The sequence below is a fragment of the Sinohyriopsis cumingii genome, chromosome 12 (genome assembly GCF_028554795.1).
Source record: "Sinohyriopsis cumingii isolate HCF-2022 chromosome 12, ASM2855479v2, whole genome shotgun sequence".
Classification (NCBI taxonomy): Eukaryota; Metazoa; Mollusca; class Bivalvia; order Unionida; family Unionidae; genus Sinohyriopsis; species Sinohyriopsis cumingii.
This window is the reverse complement of record NC_142972.1, coordinates 13,613,192-13,635,640: the sequence shown is the minus strand read 5'-3', so window position 1 is coordinate 13,635,640 and position 22,449 is coordinate 13,613,192. Positions and strand designations below refer to the sequence as shown.

Genomic DNA, 22,449 nt, shown 5'->3' with positions numbered 1-22,449 from the left:
TAAAGAATTTGCAAAACAAAACTTGGTGTGGCTGGTTCAGTAAATTCAAAGTTCATCACAACATTGGTTACAAACGGATCTGTGGAGAAGTCAAGTCAGTTGACACATCACAGCTTAATGGCTGGAAAGCCAAACTTAAAGATATCTTGCAGAATTATAAAGCTGAGGATATATACAATGCTGATGAAACAGCTTTGCACTTTAATTACTCTCCACACTCCAAATAGGTCATACTTCATCAAAGGCCATCCCTGATGGGAAAAAGTCTAAATACTATATCTCTATTCTTGTGTCATCAAATATCATTGGCAATGACAAAATACCATTTCTTGTTATTAGCAACTCTAAGAGGCCTTGCTGTTTTAAGAATGTTTACCATCTTCCTGTGGATTATCACTTAAACACAAAACTTGGATAGCATCTGACATTTTTATGAATTTGATATGGAAACTTGACAGAAAGATGAAATGACGAGGAAGACAGATTGCCTTGCTTTTGGATAGTTGCTCAGCACACCCATATGTGGATGATCTCCACATATCCAGATAATTTTTCTCCTACTTAATACCACATCACTCATTCTATAAGTGGGTCAGTGAATCATCCAGAACCTAAAACAGCACTGTCAAACAAAAAGCTGGTAACAATTGATCAGCAAGAAGAATTTAAGGAAGATTTGCTTAGAACTCTATACAACTGGAGGAAAGCATGGGGATTAGTGAAACCAGAGACAGTACAGAACTGCTTTATGCATGCCGTCTTTCCTGAACATGAATTTCATGGTTTCTTCCCAACAGATATTCCCTGTAGTCTTCATGAAGAAGGCTTGACATTCAGAAAGATGAATTTGTTCAGATGGCAGTTAAAACAGATGCCACATAACACTTTCAAGCGCACTAGAAGTTAACAAGATTGTTGCTTTGGACCAAATAAATTTCATTTCAGGGGACGGCAGGGAAGAGAACTTATTGATAACACTACTGTTGATGAATCAGAAGAAATGTTTTTGCCACATGTTTCATGCAGAGAGGCTTTTTCTGTGTGCATTAGTTTGACCAGATTTTCTTTCTTCACACATGCACATTGGCAATGTTGTTGTTGTTGTGTGGTATAATGCCATATTTCAGCACATGATAGGCTATGCATGGCGGCCAGTATTAATGGTGGAGGAAGAACCTGGGAAAACCCCGGGAAGAACCACCGACCCACGAGAAGCTACTGGCGAGCTTTCTCACATACCCACGTTAGCCGAATCCTAGACTCGAACCCAGAGGTGAGATGGCAGTGATCTGCATTGGCAATATCAGAAGAAGATCATGGTCATTTGGAATTGTTGCAGCATGTTATCCAGAGAGAACCTGTCAAGGCTAAAGCAGAAGCTTACATAAAATTCAGAACTATCATTATTTTCCATCCCCAGCCATTTTGCTAAAAGCATTAAATTTTAATTAATTCAAATTTTAATTGGATTCCAATTAAATTTGATGTATTGATTATGCTATAGATAACCTTAATTATGTGCAATACTCTTTTTGCGAATTTGGAATTTGTGGCATGTGAACAGTAACTAAAGAGCTATATTCTGCTGGCAACAATGCATGTCATAGTTAATTTTTTAGTGATGCATGTTGGTTGACAATGGATATACATAAAACAAGGACTACCATTTATTTATAGATGTGTTTATGTTGTTGGCATCTGTTAGTCTCAAGAGACGAAGGAACTGCGCCCATAAGAGATGTCCCCATTGGTGGTTTTGCAGCATCTGCTGTGACTAAGTAGGCCAATACAGGAGTGGCAGTCCCTGCTGCACTTGCTGCACTTGAAGGTTGTGTCAGGTGTTGGTTGGAGCTGTTTCTTCTTCCTCTGCGATCGTCTTTCATCAGCTAGCAAGCATTGCTTGTCCTCTTCGGCTTTCAGACCAGTGATTAGAGCATGTCGCCAGCTGTCTAGAGCGAGCTCTTCCCGGGTGTTGACATCAATATCAGGGGTTTTCATGTCATGCTTACAGACATCCTTGAAGCAGAGATGTGGCCATCCGATCGACCTTTTGCAAGAGGCGAGTTCCGAATAAAGAATGTCTCTGGGGATCCGTCTGTCAACCATCCGACGTACGTGGCCCAGCCATGTGATGCTGTGTTGGCGGAGGAGTGTGATCATGCTGGGAATCTTGGCACACTCGAGCATCCCGTTGTTTGTTACTCAATCGCTACAGGTGATCCTGAGTATGCGTCGGAGGCATCGCATGTGAGAGGCGCTCAGTCTTTTCTCTTGTGAGGCATACAGAGTCCAGGTTTCACTGGCATACATGAGAGTGCTTAGCACGCATGCACGGTACACGGTGATCTTAGTGTTCCTGGTCAGCATGCTATTGTTCCACACTCTCTGCGACAACCTGGAGAGAGTTGTTGATGCCTTTCTGATCTGCTTGTTGAGCTCAGCATTGAGCGAGAGGTTGTTGGTGATGGTAGCTCTGAGGTACATGAACTGACTCACCACCTCAAGTTCGTAGTTGTTGATGATGATGCTTGGGGGGTCCGCATCCTGAACCATCATGTTTATTTTCTTTAGGCTTATGGTTAACCCAAACTCATCGCATGCTTTAGCAAAGCAGGCCATCAGGTGCTGAAGCTCAGCTACTGTGTGGGTGGTAGAGCAGCATTATCTGTGAAGAGCATGTCCCTGATGGTTACTTCACGCACTTTGCTCTTTGCCTTCAGTCGTGCCAGGTTGAACAGTCTGCCGTCCGATCGTGTGTGCAGGTAAATCCCTTCTGTGGATGTCCCAAAGGCATGCTTTAGCAGGACTGTGAAGAAAATGCCGAAGAGTGTGAGGGCAAGGACACAGCCCTGTTTAACTCCACTGCGGATGTCGAAGGGGTCGGATGTTGAGCCATCGTACTGCACTGTGCCTTTCATGTCATCATGGAAGGACTGGATCATGCTTAGCAGCTTTGGAGGGTAACCATTTTTCACTAGGATTGTGAAGAGCATGTCTCTGCTGACCAGATCCAATTCCTTTGTGAGGTCTATAAAGGCCAGGAAGAGAGGTCTGTGTTGTTCTCTGCATTTTTCCTGCAGTTGCCTGACAGAGAAGATCATGTCGATTGTGGATCTCTCTGCGCGGAACCCACACTGCAACTCTGCGTAAACTCTGTCAGCAAGCATCTGCAGTCTGTTCAGGATGATGCGTGCAAAAACTTTACCCATGATGCTGAGAAGTGATATGCCCCTGTAGCTGTTGCAGTCACTTCTGTCGCCCTTGTTCTTGTACAGGGTTATGATGTTAGCATCTCTCATGTCCTGAGGCACTGCACCCTCATCCCAGCACTGGCAGAGGAGGTCGTGCAGGTGTGTGAGCAGCATGCTACATCCACACCTAGAGACCGTTTCTCTAAGGCCTTCTTTAGTTCGTCTGCAGTAGATTTCTCATCTAGTTCGGCCATGAGAGGGAGGTTTTCAGTGGTGTTGAGGGCATCATTGGTCACATGGTTCTCTTTGGAGTACAGTTTGGAGTAGTATTCCACCCAATGCTCCATCTGCTTGCCCTTGTTGTGGATGATATCGCCTGTGGCAGACTTCAGTGGTTCTGTCAGTTTCTTCATGGGACCCATTGCTTTCTTCATGCTATCGTACATGCCTCTGATGTTTCCAATATCTGCTGCCGACTGGATACTCTGACAGAGCTGAAGCCAGTATTTTATTGGCACACTGCCGTGCTAATCTCTGCACTTTGCTTATGGTAGACTTGTATGCCTGTAGTGTCTTCTGACAGGGGGATCGCTTGTATTGCAGGTGAGCACTGCAAAACTCTTCTATGGCTGGCATGAGTGTGGCAGAGTTAGCCTCAAACCAGTCATCGTTCTTTGATTGCTTCTTACCAAAGATCCATGTGGCTGTGCTGTATACAATCTCTCTGATGTGATCCCATCTTTCTTTGGCACTGCCATTGGGAGGTTCTGAGTCAAACGTCTTGGAAAGAGCATAGGTGAATTCCTCAGCCTTGTCTGGATATGATGTCTTGCTCACATCAATGCATGGTTGACCCTCTTGCCTAGAGCGGTGGATCGTCTTTGGCTGAAGCTTCATTTTGCAGCACACCAGTGAGTGGTTGGTGTCGCAGTCAGCAATGTGGAAGGTACGGGTAAGAAGCACACCCTTCATGGCTGACCGTCTTGTAATGATCAAGTCCAGCTGGTGCCAGTGTTTAGACCGGGGATGCCTCCAAGACACTTTGTGCTGTGGCTTTGTCTGAAAGAATGAATTGGTGATGCTGAGTTCATGGTATGAGCACATCTTCAGAAGGCGCTGCCCATTCTCATTCATCTTCCCAACGACAAACTTGCCAAGACAGGAGGGCCAAGAGTCATGATCGGCACCCACCCTAGTATTGAAGTCGCCCATTAAAATCAAGTTCTCCTCCTTGGGAATTTTGTTGATGAGCGAGTTTAACACGTCATAAAACTCATCCTTGGTATCTGTGGAGGATCTTAGTGTGGGAGCGTAAACACTGATCAGGTTGGCAGGCCCGTTTGAGGTGTGGAGGCAAAGGGATAGCTGACTTCCATTTCTTGTTGGCAGGGTTCTATCATCCCCAGCAGAGTGTTCCTGACAGCGAATCCAACACCAAACTCTCTGGCTTCATCTGCACTCTTTCCTTGCCAGAAGACTGTGTAGTTCTTTTCTCTGAGGAACCCAGAATCTGGTAGTCGTGTCTCCTGTAGTGAGGCAATGTCGACCTGGAGCCTTGCAAGTTCGTCGTTGATTACTGAAGTCTTACGAACATCACTGATTGTCTGGAGATCATCTGAAAGCCCAGTCAGCATGGTCCGGACATTCCAGGTACCTAACTTGAGGATTGAAGTCTTCTTTTTTATTTTTATTTTGTTATTTCTTGGTGCAGTAGTTGCAGTCCGCTTGTCAGGTACTCGCGTACCTTAAGCCTTAAGCATCCAGCAAGGCAGGCGAACTGTGGCGGGATGGCACCTTATTGGCTGGGGGCTGCCCAGTTTGAGGCGGGACATAGCTGTCCAGTGAAACATGTTGGTCTCTCCCACCATCAGAAGCAACCCCTGGCATCTGGCTCTACGCCAATCGAGTGGTGGCTTATAACCGGTAAACTGCTGCTTCCCGTGTTGTGTCGATGCTATGGAGCAAAGCTGGAGTGTCCTCTCCAGTTTGCAAGCCTGGGTAAGGTGATATGGAGAATCAACTGTTGCCCATGCAGATGATCCCCTCTCTCCACGCAGGTGATGGATCCAAGGGAAAGGACAAGTCGATACGTCATGGCATCAGCTGCATCGCAGGAGTTGCCGAGATGACACTGAAATCAATGCCAAGTCACCTTAGGGACTCCATCTCCAGATTTTCTGTTGGGGTTTAGTCCCTTAGCCTTTCCCACAAGAGGGTGTAGTCGCAAGGCAGCGAAGGTTTGAAATCAGAGTTTACCTTCTCCTAGATGGGTGACCACCCAAGGTTAACAAGCCCCATCTGCCCGAAGCATCTGGTCTTGAGGCGCCTGAAGCTCGCCTGTCATCCCTTCTCCAGTCAGTTTAAACAGGTTCCGCCACTCATGAAGGCCTGGAGCTGGATTTGGCTGTCAGAGGCTCTATCAGATGCAAGCCATTGGGAGATTTCCAAGGGAATTGGATGCTTATCTCCCACATCCACCCCTGGCAATGACAACCCTTGAAACCCAATTTTCAAATTGGATGTGACTGATGCAGGAATTTTCTAACATGTGACCTATTCCCAAATTCATGGATTCTTCATGCATTATGGATTGTATAACACAAGGGTAACACAAACGTAAGTTGTCAGTATATAGTGTATTTCAAACTCATTTTTTCTTCATTTAATCAAAATTTCTATTGTTTATTTCACAAAGTGTAAATCCAACTCACTGACCACATCAGTGACAAGCTTCCCTTCACAGACAAATTTCACTTGTATGCTAAATTGTGATGGGTTTTTTTCAGCTGATTCCCTTCCCACATATGTCAACAATATTACCTTTGGCCCAAGAATGTCAAGATAAATGGTACTACTGTACTGAAATGTAACTATGAGAGGTGTACATTCTTCACATCATTTTCAAGAAAAACAAAATCTTAAAACACCTAATTCACAATATATCCATATCCATATCTTTAATTATTAAACAGTAATATTTGAACAAATTCACACCATAGCCTTAAGTTAAGAACCTGGAATATGGATACGAGTGCAAAACACTGTGAAATGTTTCACAGTCAGCAACAGGTTATTGACTGTTAAGGGCTATGAGGATAGTGCCCTGTTTATGAGATATAATTTCTCTGCTGTTTCAAGACAAGTCTTGGGAATTCTATTGGATGATGATGCCTGTGTTGTTTTCTTTGAGACCTCAGTTCAATATTTTATCTCTCAAACTGAGATGGAAATTTTGAATGTGAAAGTTAATGTGATGTACATATTCTGGGTTTAACATAATAAAGTTAAATGATAATCATGCAAATGACTTGTTTATTGATGGTAGCAAATCATTCAGTTTGTCAGACATGATTGAGGTTCAGTGTGTGTAGGTGGTGTTGTATATGTAAGAAATCGTTTATGAGCTGAAAAGAGAAATTATCTAGAATCAGGTGAAATTGAAGTAATATGGATCCAGGTAAATCAGTCAAATACACAGCCATGCCTAGTGGGTTTTATCTATAGGTCACCTTATCAGTTTGGAATTAAGATGCAAAAATTATCTATTTAAAATCCGTTGTTTTGTTTTTTAAACAATTCCTGAGTAAAACCTAGTACATGTATTATCTGCTTCGGGTAACTAGATGGGCTGAAATGTATACATCTCTTTCGAAGCAGACCACTACCAAGTAGACCTTGGAAGATCATTCATTTCCCAGGACTGAGTGACATAATTAATTTAGGAGAATGCACATTTATTGCCATTTTCAAATACCAGTATGTTTATCCTGTGAAAGATGACAGGTTGCAAGTTTTGAGTAATGTCAAGAATTTCTATATTATTAATGTATGATAATTGGATTCAACAACTGGGTAGTGGTAATAAATGGGTTGATTTGAATCTGCTGAAAGAACTTGCCACTCATTCTTGAATCCCAGTTGACAAAATAAGAAAATCAAGTGTTTGGGGTCTTAGCTTTTTGATATTGCATGTTGTTTTTTTGTGTGTTTTTTTTTTTAAAGATCAACATCTTGGCTCTGCCTTTGTATCAAATAGGTTTATATGTGTATTAAAATCCTGGTACCCAGTACGATTTAAGACCAAAATATTTACCTCTTTCCTCTAAGCCTTGTTGAAAGGTATCATCAAATAAACCAATAAATGATGCTGTCTGGTAGATTGGAGTGTCTTGATGATATCTGATTGACAATGGATATTATGTCTTTTTTTAAAAAGTGTTTCATCTATAAGGAAAGGCCTTAAATTATACTGAATGAATGAAAAATCCAAAGGAATAGTTCTCTGACACAGAATAAAGTTAGCCTTCATGTACTTATCCATAAAACCCAGATATAGCATATTTTAAGTGTAAAATTTATATTTTTTTGGCAGAAGTTGGGAAACATGTTAATGTTGGTAATGTCATCAAGGTAGCAGAAGTGACAAATTTACTGTTGTATGAACTATAAACAAGGTAGTTTCTTGTTTAGTAATGACCTGTTGTGCTCTGGAAACCCCAAGGTTAAAGAAGAAAGTTTGTAAAATATTATAGTATCAGATTCCACCTAAATTATATATTTTTAATGCAATTTTTAAATGTTGATATTGAAACACTGAAATATGCATCTCTTAGATCAGTGTATATAATAAAATCATTTCTGTGCATTTGTGTCCGGACCAGTTTGAAATTGATAAAAATGTTACGAGTCACCAAGTCATTTAAAGTCTTTTGATTTATGCCTGATTTGAAATAACCTATACCTTATTATGAAGGTGCTATAGTTCCTTTCCACAACATTTCATTTACATTAGTTTATGCTGGAATGTTTTGATCCAGCCCCAAAAACAAAACAAAAACCCAGAAATATGTGTTTCCTATTGCACTGGTTTTAATGCTAGGGTAAGTATTTTTCTTTTTTTTACACTATATATTGCAAATATGATTTTTTTTTTTTAAATTATTTTTTCTTTGTAAAGTCCAGTTGGCAGATATTGGCCACTGCCATGCCTCAAGACATGTACAGTTATTGAGCCAATGCATTACTGTCAGTTTTTTTTTCTTCTATTCCTGCATTGTGCTTCTCTTCTGGCTGTGATGAATTCATTAAATGATTAATTTTCTCCAAATCTTCTGGGCAGTGTTGGGTCATCAATGTCCGTGCATTAAGCACTATATTGTGTCACTTTAAAATATTTTCCATTGTTTCATTTTATTTTCAAAATAACCAAAGTTAGCTTCCATATCTCAGTCCTCTTTGTATATTAACAAAAAATAAAAAAATTGGCACACTTGAAAGAATCCAAAGTCAGCTTCCAAGATTGGCTTGCTTTGCTATTACCTCTGTATTGATAACCTTTAAAAAAGAAAAAAACAGCTTCAGAGTATCCAAAGTCATCTTTTGAGGTCAGCTTGCTTTGTAAAAAACATTACCTTTGTCTTTGATGTCCTGTCAGTAAGTTCAAAGAATGAGTTTACTGCTCACTGCCAGTTGTGTTTATTCACCACCTGGGCTTGTGCTTGGCACCTGTAGTTATAATTAATACAAACCGGCTTGATGTTTGCAGGTAAATAGCATACACAGCAATAACTTGCTTAATGATACTTTTATAAAAAAATTGGTTTGCTTAAAAGAATCCAAAATCGGCTTCGGAGGTTGGCTTGCTTTGCAATAAAGTAACCTTTGTATTAATATCCTTTAAATAAGAAAAACCAGCTTCAAAGTTTCCAAATTCAGCTTCCAAGGTCAGTTTGCTTTGTAATAAAACAACATCTGTATTGTTATCCTTTAAAAAAAAAGAAAAACTGGTTTCACAGTATCCAAAGTTGGCTTCTTATGTCAGCTTGTTTGGTAATAAAAAAAGTAACCTTTAACCTTTGTCTTTGATGTCCTGTCGGTAAGTTCAAAGAATGAGTTTACTGCTCGCTGCCAGTTGTGTTTATTCATCACCCGGGCTTCTATATGTTTGACATCTGTAGTTATAATTAATACAAATGGGCATAGATGTATACAGCAATAACTTTATTTAATGATACTTTTGTAACCCGTGCTACTGTAAAGATTGTCACTTGCACTCAAGTGAATGTTATCAAATAATGATTTTAATTTGCAAGATACTGTCATATAGTTGACCTGGTTATAATTCAACTTTGTAACTAACACTGTGTCATGCATGAATGACAGTTGTCTTCAAGACATTGGTTGATTATTTCCCTCTCATTTTTGATTTTGTTGGATTCAGTTTTCAGCTGGATAACATATTCAAACCTTTGAACACAACCAAACATGATTTATTTCTTAATGTTCATGTCATTGAACAATGTGTCACATATTATTGGACATAAGTGATAGACGCTGCAGTATAGAAGCCTATACTACATATATTTTATTCTTTAATGCTCATAATGAAAAAAAGGAATAAATGATAGTAACACAAGGTTAGTTTCTTTCTTTTTTTTTTATCAAATAAGCATGTTGTTCATCTATTTTATTGCAATGTGCAGTGAGGGAGGGGTCACAAATTCATCAGAATTTTTTTAAGTTTCTTAAGTCTTGGGACATATAACCGAGGTGTAAAGAGTTTCACCATAAGTTCTGGGACATGAAAAAGAATTATTATTTTATTGTGTCCCAATATATATGGTAAATACGGATAGTGTTCTTCTTGGCATCCACAATCCTAACTCTGTGTAATGGCATGTTATTTGTATGAATTGACTGGAATAGTGCTCATAGGTCCACTGCTTTTACAAAAGTATCAGAATATAATAGTGTCAGCAATGTAATAAACAAGTTTATTATTTATTTATTTATTTATTTTAGAACTAAACTAAATCTGGACTAGGCAGTTGAAAATATCAGTCTGTGCTTCATGCAGTGTTCCTCATGTTGCACTGAGCAAAATAGTGCTTGATTGGTGACAACGGTTCTTATATATGCAGTTGTTACATGATTTTATTGGTCTTCTAAGAGTACCTATTGCAGCATTGGGATGATAATGATAATTTGTACATGTTTGTTATGTCAGTATATAAATTTAGATATTTGTTCCCTCCACAGGGATCAGGAAAAAATTTGCAAGCACTCATCCCTGGGTTGAGTGAGTTCCAAATATTACTCATCACTGTCTTCATTAAATTCAGCAAGTGTATTTCTTCACTACACTGATTATGATTTTACTAAAGAACTGCAGTTGCCTCATGCACATTTAATAACAAAATTTATCAGAACCATGCATATAGTATATTCTAATACATGGCTCCTAAGATAAACATATAATAAGAGACACAGTTTGTAACTCCACAAATTGCAATTGCACATATAGCCCTTGGTTTATTTATTTTATTTGCATTTACAGTGAAACATACATGTCATAATTTTCTTTGAGGTGTGACATATCTTTATGAGCTAGGTATAGGAAATTTTAAGAGATGGAGGATGTACAAAATGTGATGCTTGTCATCTGCATCAGACATAGTTACGTTTGCCCCAGATCACCAGTAGTTTCAAGACTGCAGATTTATTGATATACATGCATTGTTACATATACAGGAGATATTTATATAAATATGTGATAACTTTCAACAAGAAAAATGTCAGTAATTGCATTTGATTGATAAATTCCAATCGTCTTGGTTTCCGCTAACTTTCATACAAATGAACCATTTTGGTCAAAGCACCATTCTGGAGAGCTACACATGGGTGCCATAAAAAGGAAGATTACTAATAGACCAAAAAGAAGTGGAACATTTCTAGGTCATAAACCCATTTAGATTTGAACCAATTGGTCATCTTGACATTGTCTACTTTATAAATACAATACAACAGCATGCACTGTTGGAACTAGCTTTGTGAGATTTGCTTGACACTTTAAATAATACTTATTTGGAGTTTAAATTAGCCATGTTTTTCTTGTGAAAAGAAATTACATTTTTATAGAAATATATCTTCTGGCATCTTCCCTTTTGGTATGACAACATATCAATGAAGCTTCAGTCTTGAAAAAATTAATAAAAATATCGGTGACCTGCAACAACTAAAACATTGCCTCACCATTAAAAAAATTTGCACAAATTTTGACATTCTTTGTTACTCAACTTCTCAGATGTCTGACTCCTAGAGACATATGATAGCTCATTAAAATGGAATTTTTCTCCACATCTAAACTTTGCTCAAATTACTTAAAAGTGTTACTGTACATGCAGACACCATTTAGTGTGAAACTGCAACATAATATGTTCATAATAATTGCCCATTTTATATCAAGCTTACATTTGTTACCTGTGTCAAAAAAAAAAATGGGAGGTCATTTCCACTGCAACATGTTTTAGACGCGAAGTGATTCTCTTCTAGTAGACAAATTAGGTATAGATTATTTACAACTGACATTTGTCAGCTGTTAAGCAATGTTGAACTTCAGCTATTGTTAATGGTAGAAAATGCTCTCACATGCATCCTCAAGGTGCAAATTTTCATCTGCATCAACTTGGTTCAGCTAGGATGACTATGAAGTAAAGTTTTCTTGACCTAGCCAATATTTATCCATTCAGGACAAGAGGTAGTGGTTTTCCTGAACCATGCTTAAGCTTGAAGTTGTGTGGTGATTGATGTTGTTCTTTTAATTTAAAAAAAATCTATTTAGAAAAGATCACTACTTGTATGTGCCTTTCTTTATAGTGTGTTCAGCTATATACTATACGTGTAAATGTGCATATAGTGGACCACATGGAGAAACAGTTCCATACAGCTAATTGTATCATCATCCTTAAAGTAATAATAATAACAATAATAATTATCATTATTGTTATTATTATTATTATTGTTGTTGTTGTTGTTAGTTAAATTTGACTGTAACTTTCTTTGGATTGGTTTTGCCAAGTGTGTAATCTCAGGCCTATGTGACCCTTGATTTATGTGTGAATTCTTCTGAATTTCGGCCGATTGTTTAAAAAATGAGAACAGCACTTTGTATTTATGATGGTCATTAGTCAAAATTAGTAAGAGTTTTTGTTCATTTTTGATCACTGATTTTTGTGCTTTGTTATATAGCTGTGTGTATTCTGGAGACGGGCTATTATGGATACCAGCAGTAAGATCCATTGTCTAGTTAACAGTGACCTCTTGGACTTTGAGGTCAGTGATAAAGGGGAGAGGGAATTGGAGAAGTACATACATCAAAACAAGCAAAATGGTAAGAATGATGAAAATGTTTGTCTTGAAAATAGCTGACTTTTGCAAAGAAAACAAAGTTAGATGCGGCTATTCTGACTATCCATGGTTATATAAGTACAAAACATGCAGGCAGTTAGCTGTTACATCTCCAGAATTGTTTAATCTCATAGGAGAAACATTTGCAGCATTTCTTATACTGCAAATAACATTACACAGGAAAGAGACTCTGTTGTAAAAATGATCTCATTCACCTTTTGTAATTGAATGAGTAAGCAACTTGTCAAAAGAATAAATAAAGTCACCAGAATCATCAACAATTGCAGTGAAGTAAAACAGAAATCAGAAACTCACAAAAAGTCAAAACTTTGTGAAGAAATGTAAACAGTTAATCCAATATTATATAAAATTAAGGACAGATCAAGGATGTGATTTGTGTGGTGAAATAAGCCATATTGTTGCTGAGTGTAGGCACATGGGTAAGGAATTTAGATGCTGGCTATGTTAGACCACAAAGCCAAAGTTCATAACTCTGGTCAGTAGGAAACGGCAGAGGTGCCATTACTGTTGTATTTGTACCTCACACTCTTGTGTACTAATAAATCATGAAAGCTGTATGGTAAATCCTGATCTCACAGAGTCAGCATCTTGATTAGCTTCTGTATGTGTATATGCAATTATTCCTCTGGCTGTAAAGATGACAACACCACCAACATTCACGCCAGAAATAAACACTGTAAATAATGCATTAAACATGATATGTGCCTGAAAATGGGTCTGAAAATAACAATAATGATAAAAATTACATTAGTATAAATGATGCAATTGTATGTAGAAACAGTACAATGTAAATGCATGCAGAAATAGTTACTTTTCTCTGAGTGTCCAAAATAGTCATTGCAACCTTGTTAATGTTACAGTGAAGAATTTAGGAATTTTAGGTGTTGATATAGGTTATATAAATATTCAAGGAGGAAAAATTAAGTTTAGCTCATGTTAACTTTTCGAGATAACAATGTATATATCTTTGGCATGTTGGAGATAATGTTGAATGAAAGTGAGACTGATAATTTTCTCAGAATATGACAAACCTGTTTGAAGAGACAGAAAGGCAGGGGGTGGGGGTTTCCTAGATTATGTCAGAAATAGTACAGATTACAAAAAAAGGATGGATTTTGAATGAGAAGAAGTTGAATCAGTATGGATTTAGATTATCCCAGAAAAAGCCAGACCCAATTTAGTGGGTTTCATATATAGGCAAAATTTATTTTGGAAATGCCAACTCATTATTTAACATGTACTAAATGTTGCCCAGAAAACAATGGGAATTTTGAATTCTATTTCAGACCTACAGTACAGACTTGTTGTGATATGTAGTGCTGAAAATGAATATAAATCTCCAATAATCGCAGCTTTGGACAAATTCCGACGGCCACCACTACCAATTCCAGACATTCATGATATTGCAGACTATGTCAAGAGGAAACTTCAAGTGAAAGAGGGCAATACAGCTGCAGCAGTAGACTTTGACAAGCAAGCTTATTTCATATCTTATCTCCTCTGCCAAAATGCTTTTATTTTTTTAAGATTATAGACATCTTGCTTACTTATTTGGATACATGTAATATTCTGAACTGGAGCCCAGTCCTTTCATTATGAGGCATCCCACCCATTTCTCACATCACTGTTTGAAAATTCTCCTTTGGGAGTGGGGTGAAATGGTGATGAAGATGTGAAATTTCATGGTGAGGTAATTTTCACTGTCCGTAACTTAAGTTGCTGTGCTGTTTGGCAATTCATACAATCTGCTCAAACCTGACACATGCATCCTGCATCAATCATAAATAAGAAAAAAATCCGTTTCAAGGACTTCAGTCGTCTAGAAAGATTCTTAAAATAATGGGTGCAAGACACATTGTTGACAACCCACTTTTTTCAATACATTTTAACTTGCCAAATCTAGAAGACAGAAAAATAAAGATGTGTGCTACAAATATTCCTTGGTTGACATTTTTATTGATTCAAAAAATTGTAGTTTGGTAGGTATTCATTGACATAGTCTTGGTCAGTGAATTTTATGGGGGGAAAAGACAGAATGGTAAATAAAACAATTTACTGCCATTGTATATTATTAGTGAATTCTATTAACTCATTAACCCCTGGTGCCACATTTACGTGGCAGAAGATAGTAGTATGTATGAGACAATAAAGTGGGTGATATTATAAAAAGATAGACAGATATAGCTCAACAATGATACCAAATAATCTGGATGTTGTAGTTGCACTACAAAATACAGAGGGAAAAACCTGATTTTTGGACCTGGTTTTTTTTTTCTCACCCAAAATTCTCCTGGGGTCAGAATCCAATTTTGTGTCCACATTTTAGACTTTTTGGCCTCAGATCTAAGGCAGACCTGTCTGAACTGCACACAGACAGGTGAACCTTTGCAAAAAGTTGGATAAGGTGCGCATTTGGGATAAAGAGTGGTCTCGGTATGAAATGATGGGTCTGTTAAGCAAACAAAGAAAGAAAGAAAAAGAAGAACTCCAACTTTTACCCTTCTGCTCATGCACAAGCAAAATGACCAATAGAAAGTAATGTTTCTAAGTCAACTAGGCATTAGGCTAATGTAAAATCTGTTGGAAGTTGATGTACACCTCTCCATTGATAGCTTGTGCACAATGGGGTCACAAACATAGACTGCACTATAAGCGAGGTTCGAGTTACTGAGGGACCTCCAAAAATTTAAAAATAAATTGCTTTGACATCGAGAAAACCATGGGGGGGAGTGACGTTAGGGAACTGGACTGTTTAATGACTGAATCCTTGTTTTACAATCACGTCAGTAATAATTTTTAATAATGCACTTTTTCTAATGAAGTTGTTCATTATTCTGTTTAAATAACATTTTTTTTCTTAAGATATCCAAGATGTGAAAGATCATTCCATCTGGTTTGAACAACCATCACGTGTACGCAAAAAATCTGTGTATTTTGTCACTGCTTTTTGTTTTCTTGATGAGTCTAGTTCCTGTAGTGGTGTTTAGTACTATCTTGCCAAATCGGTAGTCCATAATTTGGGAACTTGACTAACTGTTGATACACCATCAAACAAGATTCCTTTTTTTTTCAAAAACACGTGACATTTATTTCGTGACACGTCTACATCGAAACTCAATTTTTTATTGTTCAATTAGTACAATGTTAATGTTGTGATTTCAGTTGAATAAATAATGAAATTTCATATCATCTTTGAGGATATCTCTAAATGCCAGTTCAAGAATTCTCTGAAAGTTGCTTGCCCACAATGGTCCATATCTGTGAAATCAAGCTCTATATTTTTTGATGCATTCATTTCACTTGGCTGCCTTGTTATCTTTGATCACAGCTATGAAAGAGTCTAATTTAAGGTAGTTTTCTGTTACATACACAATAAAGTTTATTACAGTGTTCGACTGATCAAATGACGTGAGTTCACCCAACATACGACTGAGGCTGCTAGATTTTAAGTTAGTACAAATGTATACTTAATTGTATCTTCACAGATGAGATGTGATTGTTTTTTGTTTGAAGAATAAGCCCCCCCCCCACTAATAATTTAATAGAAACTTTTTTAAGGTCACTCACAGTTCAGGCTGTTGTAGCATCCATACCCCTCTGCATAAACATCTTCATTTGTCTGTGATTTTATTGTAATTTTACACTGTTTAAAATAAGCTAATATTATTATGACAAAATATGCCAGCACAATCCAGTTATGCAACAAAGCAACTGCAAAATAAATAAATAAATAAAAAGTATATACAGTACTATATTTAACTTTTCACAGGAATATTAGAGAAAAATAAATATTTTATGTAAACTTTCAGTCATAAAAACAATATTTTTGATGAATTAGTCTAAACAAATTCTAATTCAGTTAGACATTTAAAAGGAATAAATGCCTGATTTTCTTGTTACATTGTCCCTTAAGATTTCTTTTGAAAAGTAAGGAGGTAGATATTACCAGTCCCTTTTGTTTTTCACTTTCACATGAATAAAACATGAATAGAAACAAGCTTTACACATGACAAAGCTTTTGGATTGGATATACACTCATAATTGTAAATTCTGAGTAATTATAGCTGCAAATTTTGGATTGTCTCAGGAAAATTTCACCAAAATTTCTTTCTATATACCACATACATTTGTAAATTATGTCTCTGGTTTTATTCTCTAGTGACTGCTTCATTAATTACTGGGTTTGTTTTCAATATATACACTGTACAAAAAATGCTCACCTTTTGGAGAATTCTTTTTATTTTGCAGGCATAAAATAAGTTGTTTGCACTTATTATGAACAAAAACCATTAAAAGGAGTATACTTCATTTGCTAATTTGTTATTTCTGATGCACTGACCTTCTCAAAAATACCATATTTATTAACCTGAGATGAAATTTTAAATTTGGCCTGTTATCCCTATATTGTGTATATCTTGATGACCTGCTTGATTTTGATTTTTGCCTTTCTTTTACTTAAACTTTAGGGGAAAGGGGCTGCAGTGGAAGCATAGGATTTACAAATACAAATCTCATTTTAACATAGAATTAACAATCCTGTTTCAGTTCCTGTGTTCGTGTTGTGAAGTCATGGCGAGCGGGAGTTGGGAAATCTCTGTATGTGAGGAGATTGAATGAAAAGTTGTCTCAAAAGAACCCACACCACAAAGTGGAGGATCTTGTAACAATCCCTCTGCAGGATAAAGAAATCAGTGTGTCCCAGGTGATCCAGAATCTCCTCGATCACATGCTGCCACCTGGTGCTAGCACATTAAGGATCATTCACCTGGACATTGCACATGAGGTTAATAGCCACAGATGTTTATTTTTTTTATAGTTGTGGTAAATGAAAACTCCAGCTGGATTCCTCCCATTTGCACTGTATACTATGAGACAAATTACTGCCACATTGGGCCAATTAAACCATTATTTATCAGCTTCAAAGATAGACGTAGCATAATAATAATTTTTTTTTGTGTCCCAGAATTTGGGGTGAATTTTTTTAAAAACCTACATCATGTGTCCCAAGACTTAGGAAATTAAATAAATTGTGTTCAATTTGCACCCAACCCCACCCCCACCCACCCCGCCGCAATCAGCCACACAGCATGTTACAATAAAATAGATAAATAAAATGCTTATTTGATAATAAAATGCATTTATTCACTATTTTGGTCAACATTAGCATTTTATTAAAGGAAAAATATTTCCACGAACTCCGTATTAGTAGCGCATGCATCCATAGTGTTATCGCTTTTCATCAGACAACACAACACATTGGTCATTGACGTGAATGTTGAGAAATGAATCATGTTTGGTTGTCCTCAAAGGTTTCATTGTCATGAGAATGAAAACTGGATCCTGCAAAATCACATACAAAAGAGAGAGAGTGATAATTATAAAACTCCATTGCTCGAAAGCACCTGCCATTCATGTGTGACACGGTGTAAGGTACAAAATAACCAAGAGTGTATTATAGCCATGGTAACAATATGACAATATCTTGCAAACTAAAATCATTGTTAGAAATACATTCACTATGAGTACAAATGACAATCTTTTTGATTCCATGGGTTACAAAAAGTATTATTAAAAGCAAGTTAATGCTGTGTATACTATTTACACTGAAGAACTCGAAACCCGTTTGTGTCAATTATGACTACAGATGGCATAGAAATAAAAGCCCAGGTGTTGAATAAACACACCTTGTAACAGCCATAAACTCATTGTTTGAAATTACCGGTGGGATATCAGATACAAAGGTTAATTTATTACAAAGCAAGCCGACCCCAGAAGCAGACTTTGGATTCCTTTTAGCGTTGGCCGACATGGGGAAGCCAACTTTGATTTCTTTATACCAGTTTTCACTAGAATTTTGAAAATGGAACATTTTGAAACAATAACTTATGACACATTTACACAAAAAGTACTTCCTCACAGTCATTGTTATTGCATACATAGCATATATAAAGGGGAATAAAAATAAAATAAACCAATTATAGATCTTCACTATTATGGATAAGTTTGTAGTGTGATACTCAAATAGTGAAGAGGCCTTGCCTCATGCATGGAAAGAAAATGCATTGCCTAAAGCTTCTTCTAAGACGTCCATAGGTCGACCAAAAAAGTGTACTAGAGAGGAGGAGTGTGATGTAAAAAAAAATGAACCAGGTGCAAAAAGACACAAAATTGGAGACCCCAGTCAGGAGAGATATGATGCCTGCAAAAATGATGTCAGGCAAGGGCATTACAAGGGCTTTACATTAAAGCAAAAAGAGGAAGTTGTAAATTTCTCAAGATTATATGGAATTCTAGTAACAGCAAGACATTTAAAAATACCCAAATCATCCATTGAAAATTGGTTTAAAAATAGATTTTTCTTAGTAGCTGATTGAATGGGGACATTTAGCATGGAGTGGGAGACCAGTATCATATGGCAATGAATTAGATGGAAAAATTGCAAAGTGGGTTCTCATCCAACACGATCTGCAGATCCCTATTAGTGTGGACACTATATGCGCTTGTGCCAAGGAATTTGCATCAAGAGAACATCCAGAAATTGAGTTTCAAGCCAGTAGGAACTGGGCAACAGATTTTTAAAATATATTAGTGGCATTCACGTTTGTTCAGCAGTACTTGGATTATATCAGATATCACTGTGCTGAGTAAATAAAGGATGTCCGAATCAATTCAGGACAAGCCAGATCTGATCCAAAAATCATTTAATGTTTGTGGTATGAACAATAACTTGAATGGATGTGAGGACAATATCATAAGAGATACTGAATGTGATGGCAGCAACAGTGAAGAGGACAAATGTGATGGATTTGAGCCTGAGGAGGTTGAGTGGGCAATTAAGAATGTGGACAGATTGAAGGATTTAAATTAAATATATTAGTGGCATTCAAGTTTGTTCAGCAGTACTTGTCATTATGTCAGATATCACTGCCGTGAAAATAAACTCTGTACCGTCACTATCTCCGGTATCTACCTTTCTTTTTTTCTTTCCCTCTCTCTCTCAATATATTTTTTACCTAATTACAGTGAATAGTTTATACTGTGCTCTCATCAATAGTTATTTTGCCAAACTAAGTCATGTAACAAGCACGAATGGCAAATAAACTTTGACATCTAATATTTAAAAAAAACTTTGTTGAAACATAAATTAGAACAGAAAAAGTTGAACTTGTTTTGATTCATTCTTACCTGAGCACTTCTTCTTAGCAGATTTGCATCTAGGAAGAAAAGTGTAAACAAACAACACTCACAGCGTTTCTTTTTTTAAATTTATGTTTGAGTGCATTTTCCAACATGTAGGTTTTGAATTATCTAAAAGTTGTCCCACAATTTACAACTCAAAAAGTACAGTGTCCCAGAACATGCAGTGCACAAAAAAATTACTTTTGAAATAAATTGATGGTTTCCCAACAAATACGGTGTTTCAGCATATACGGTAAATACAGTACATGTAAAAGATATCTGAGCAGTACAGACTGAGTATAACAAGCTAATTTCATGCCATCAGTCTACAACGTCATTTATCAAAATAATTCAAGCCTTTAATCTTAAAGAACTCACTTTTTGATCTACTGTAGCATAAGGGAAATTTCAAACTGAATAAAAAATGAATATATTTTACTGTTATTAGTGTGAAGAGAATATCTTTCAAATTACCATAATCTCTCATACAACAATCACAGATTGACATATCTACACAGAAGTCAAGGAACAGAAAACTTACAGGGGATAAGATGTGAAATATTCACAAATTACAGTTAGGCAGTATATTCTCAGTTCTTGATACATACAAACTGATAGTGTGTACCATGCATAGTGAGTACTTTCAATTTATCTTAATTCTGGTCAGCTGACTTATCTTTATGTCTGTTTGAAACATGAAATATTCTTTTCATACCATTGCTACATTAATCTCTGATTTTATCAAGCCTTTAATTGTCCAATTATCAGTTTATTAAAAGCTGCAAGTATGCTTCCCATCCTACATTGATTACAATACAAACATAATTTAACACAAATATCTGCAATACTGTTGTCAGTCTAATATATGAATCTGCATAATTGTAGAAAGTTTTAAACTAATTTTGCCAACAGACTTATTGGTGTATTTTATTACAGGTCCAGGGAGGGTTGGATTTTTTCCTGTTCAATTTGCTGATCTTGGGGTGTTTGACACACAAGTCGGGTCATGTTTGGAGACGTTCACCAGCAGATCTTTACTTGGTTGAGATGATGCCAGTAGTAGAAAGAATGCAGGCAAGAATGGTAAAGATTTTATGCATCATCATCACCAGTGTCATAATTTTCATTGTCATTGTTATCATGACTGCATTTAAGGAAACAAGATTATGATGTACATGTTGAATGAAATATAAGCTCAGCATAACAGATTTCTGTGATGGTTATTTCTCTACAAAATCTTTATATCTCTTGTTTTGTCAAGTTAATGATAAGATATGTCAGTATAAGCAGAGTTTCTGAGAATGAAGTCATATGATTGAAATCTTGAAGTTGTCATAACCAAATGGATGAATGAAGAACAGCTGCATGATTTAGTAGATGGATGGATGGTGTGCTTTTGTTATGTTGTCTTTTTTGACATTTGATTTCATAAAAGAAGGAATGCTATATAATGGAAAAATTCGATTGTGGTTGTTAACAGGCCATCAATGCTGTTAAGGCCATCAATGCTAATCACATGAATATACTGTTTTCCTTACCAAGGATGAGTCATTTTTCTAAGTGCTTATATATATATATATATATATATATATATATATATATATATATATATATATATATATATATATATATACAATAATAATGATAATAATAATGCTTTATTTATAGAGGGCGACTCATTAGTCAAGGACTATTCTTCTTTGAGGCCCTGTTAAGGAGAGTACAACAATGCACATTATATGAAGATAGCAATAATTACTGTTTATTTTAACATGTTTAGTATTAAAATACTAAATTCCATTATCTATTAGAAACACGCACATGCTTATCATATCTCTTCTTAAATACTCTAATATTTTCAGCAGATTTTAATTGTAGTGGAAGCTTGTTCCATAGAAACGTACCAGAGTATTGGAAGTTCTTTTCAAATTGCTTTGTTCTTGGTTTTGGTGCTAGAATGTTTCCATGTGATATTGATGTCAACTGGTATTGTGTTGAAAAAGGCCTGAATGATTCCTGAAGATACTTTAGTGCAGCTCCTATGTGGTCATTTATATAAAAGAACTGCTGTGTGAAAATCTATCCTGTCTTATATCGTGAACCATTCGAGTTCTGTAAAAAATGCTTTTGAGGGATGATCAATAAATGCATCTAAAATTATGTGTGCTGCTCGTTTATGAAGTTTATAAATCCTGTCAAGCTCAGATTTAGCACAGTTTCAACATACATTAGAACAATAATCCATTGTTGGAAGAATATATGACTTGTAGTATAGATTGCGAGTTTCCATAGGTAAATATCTCTTGATTCTGCTGAATAGGGCAATTTTGGATGACAGTATTTTACAAAGCTTATCAATATGGTCATTATATATAAATTATTATCTACAGACACACATACAAGCTTTTCATGTTTGACATTTTCTTATGGATGATTATTTATTGCAAGAGATAGTTCTGGGTTCCCTGACTTGTGTAGCATTTATGATGTCCCCAAAATCATACAATTTATTTTACCTTCATTAATTACCATCCTATTTTGTTGTGCCCAGTTTTAGACTCTTATAAGGTCTGAGTTTAACCTCATTTGGATAACTTCAGTATCAGATCTAGATGTATACAAGGTTGCATCATCTGCAAACAAATCTGTTTTAGTGGATTGATTATTTAATGGTAGATCATAGATACAGAAAAGGAAGAGGAGAGGGCCTAAAACTGAGCCTTGAGGGAACTCTGAATGAATAGTATGAGTTTGAGAGCTAATATTGCCAATGCTTACTTGTTGAGACCTTTGGTTTAGGTATGATCTAAACCAGCTTAAAAAAGGATTGTCGAACCTGTAACAGTTCAACTTTTGCAGCAGAATTTCATGA

At 36.5% G+C, this 22,449-nt stretch overlaps 1 protein-coding gene across 1 annotated transcript in view; it reads left to right on the top strand.

The window, feature by feature from the left end:
• Positions 1–22,449, top strand: part of LOC149786021 (E3 ubiquitin-protein ligase rnf213-alpha-like) — a 559,813-nt gene that overhangs the window by 124,082 nt on the left and 413,282 nt on the right. Inside the window, exons 11-14 of the mRNA XM_089978097.1 lie at positions 12,219–12,377; positions 13,693–13,871; positions 16,944–17,181; positions 20,514–20,660. Coding sequence (XP_089834223.1) covers positions 12,219–12,377; positions 13,693–13,871; positions 16,944–17,181; positions 20,514–20,660 — 723 coding nt within the window. The remainder of the gene's footprint in view (positions 1–12,218; positions 12,378–13,692; positions 13,872–16,943; positions 17,182–20,513; positions 20,661–22,449) is intronic.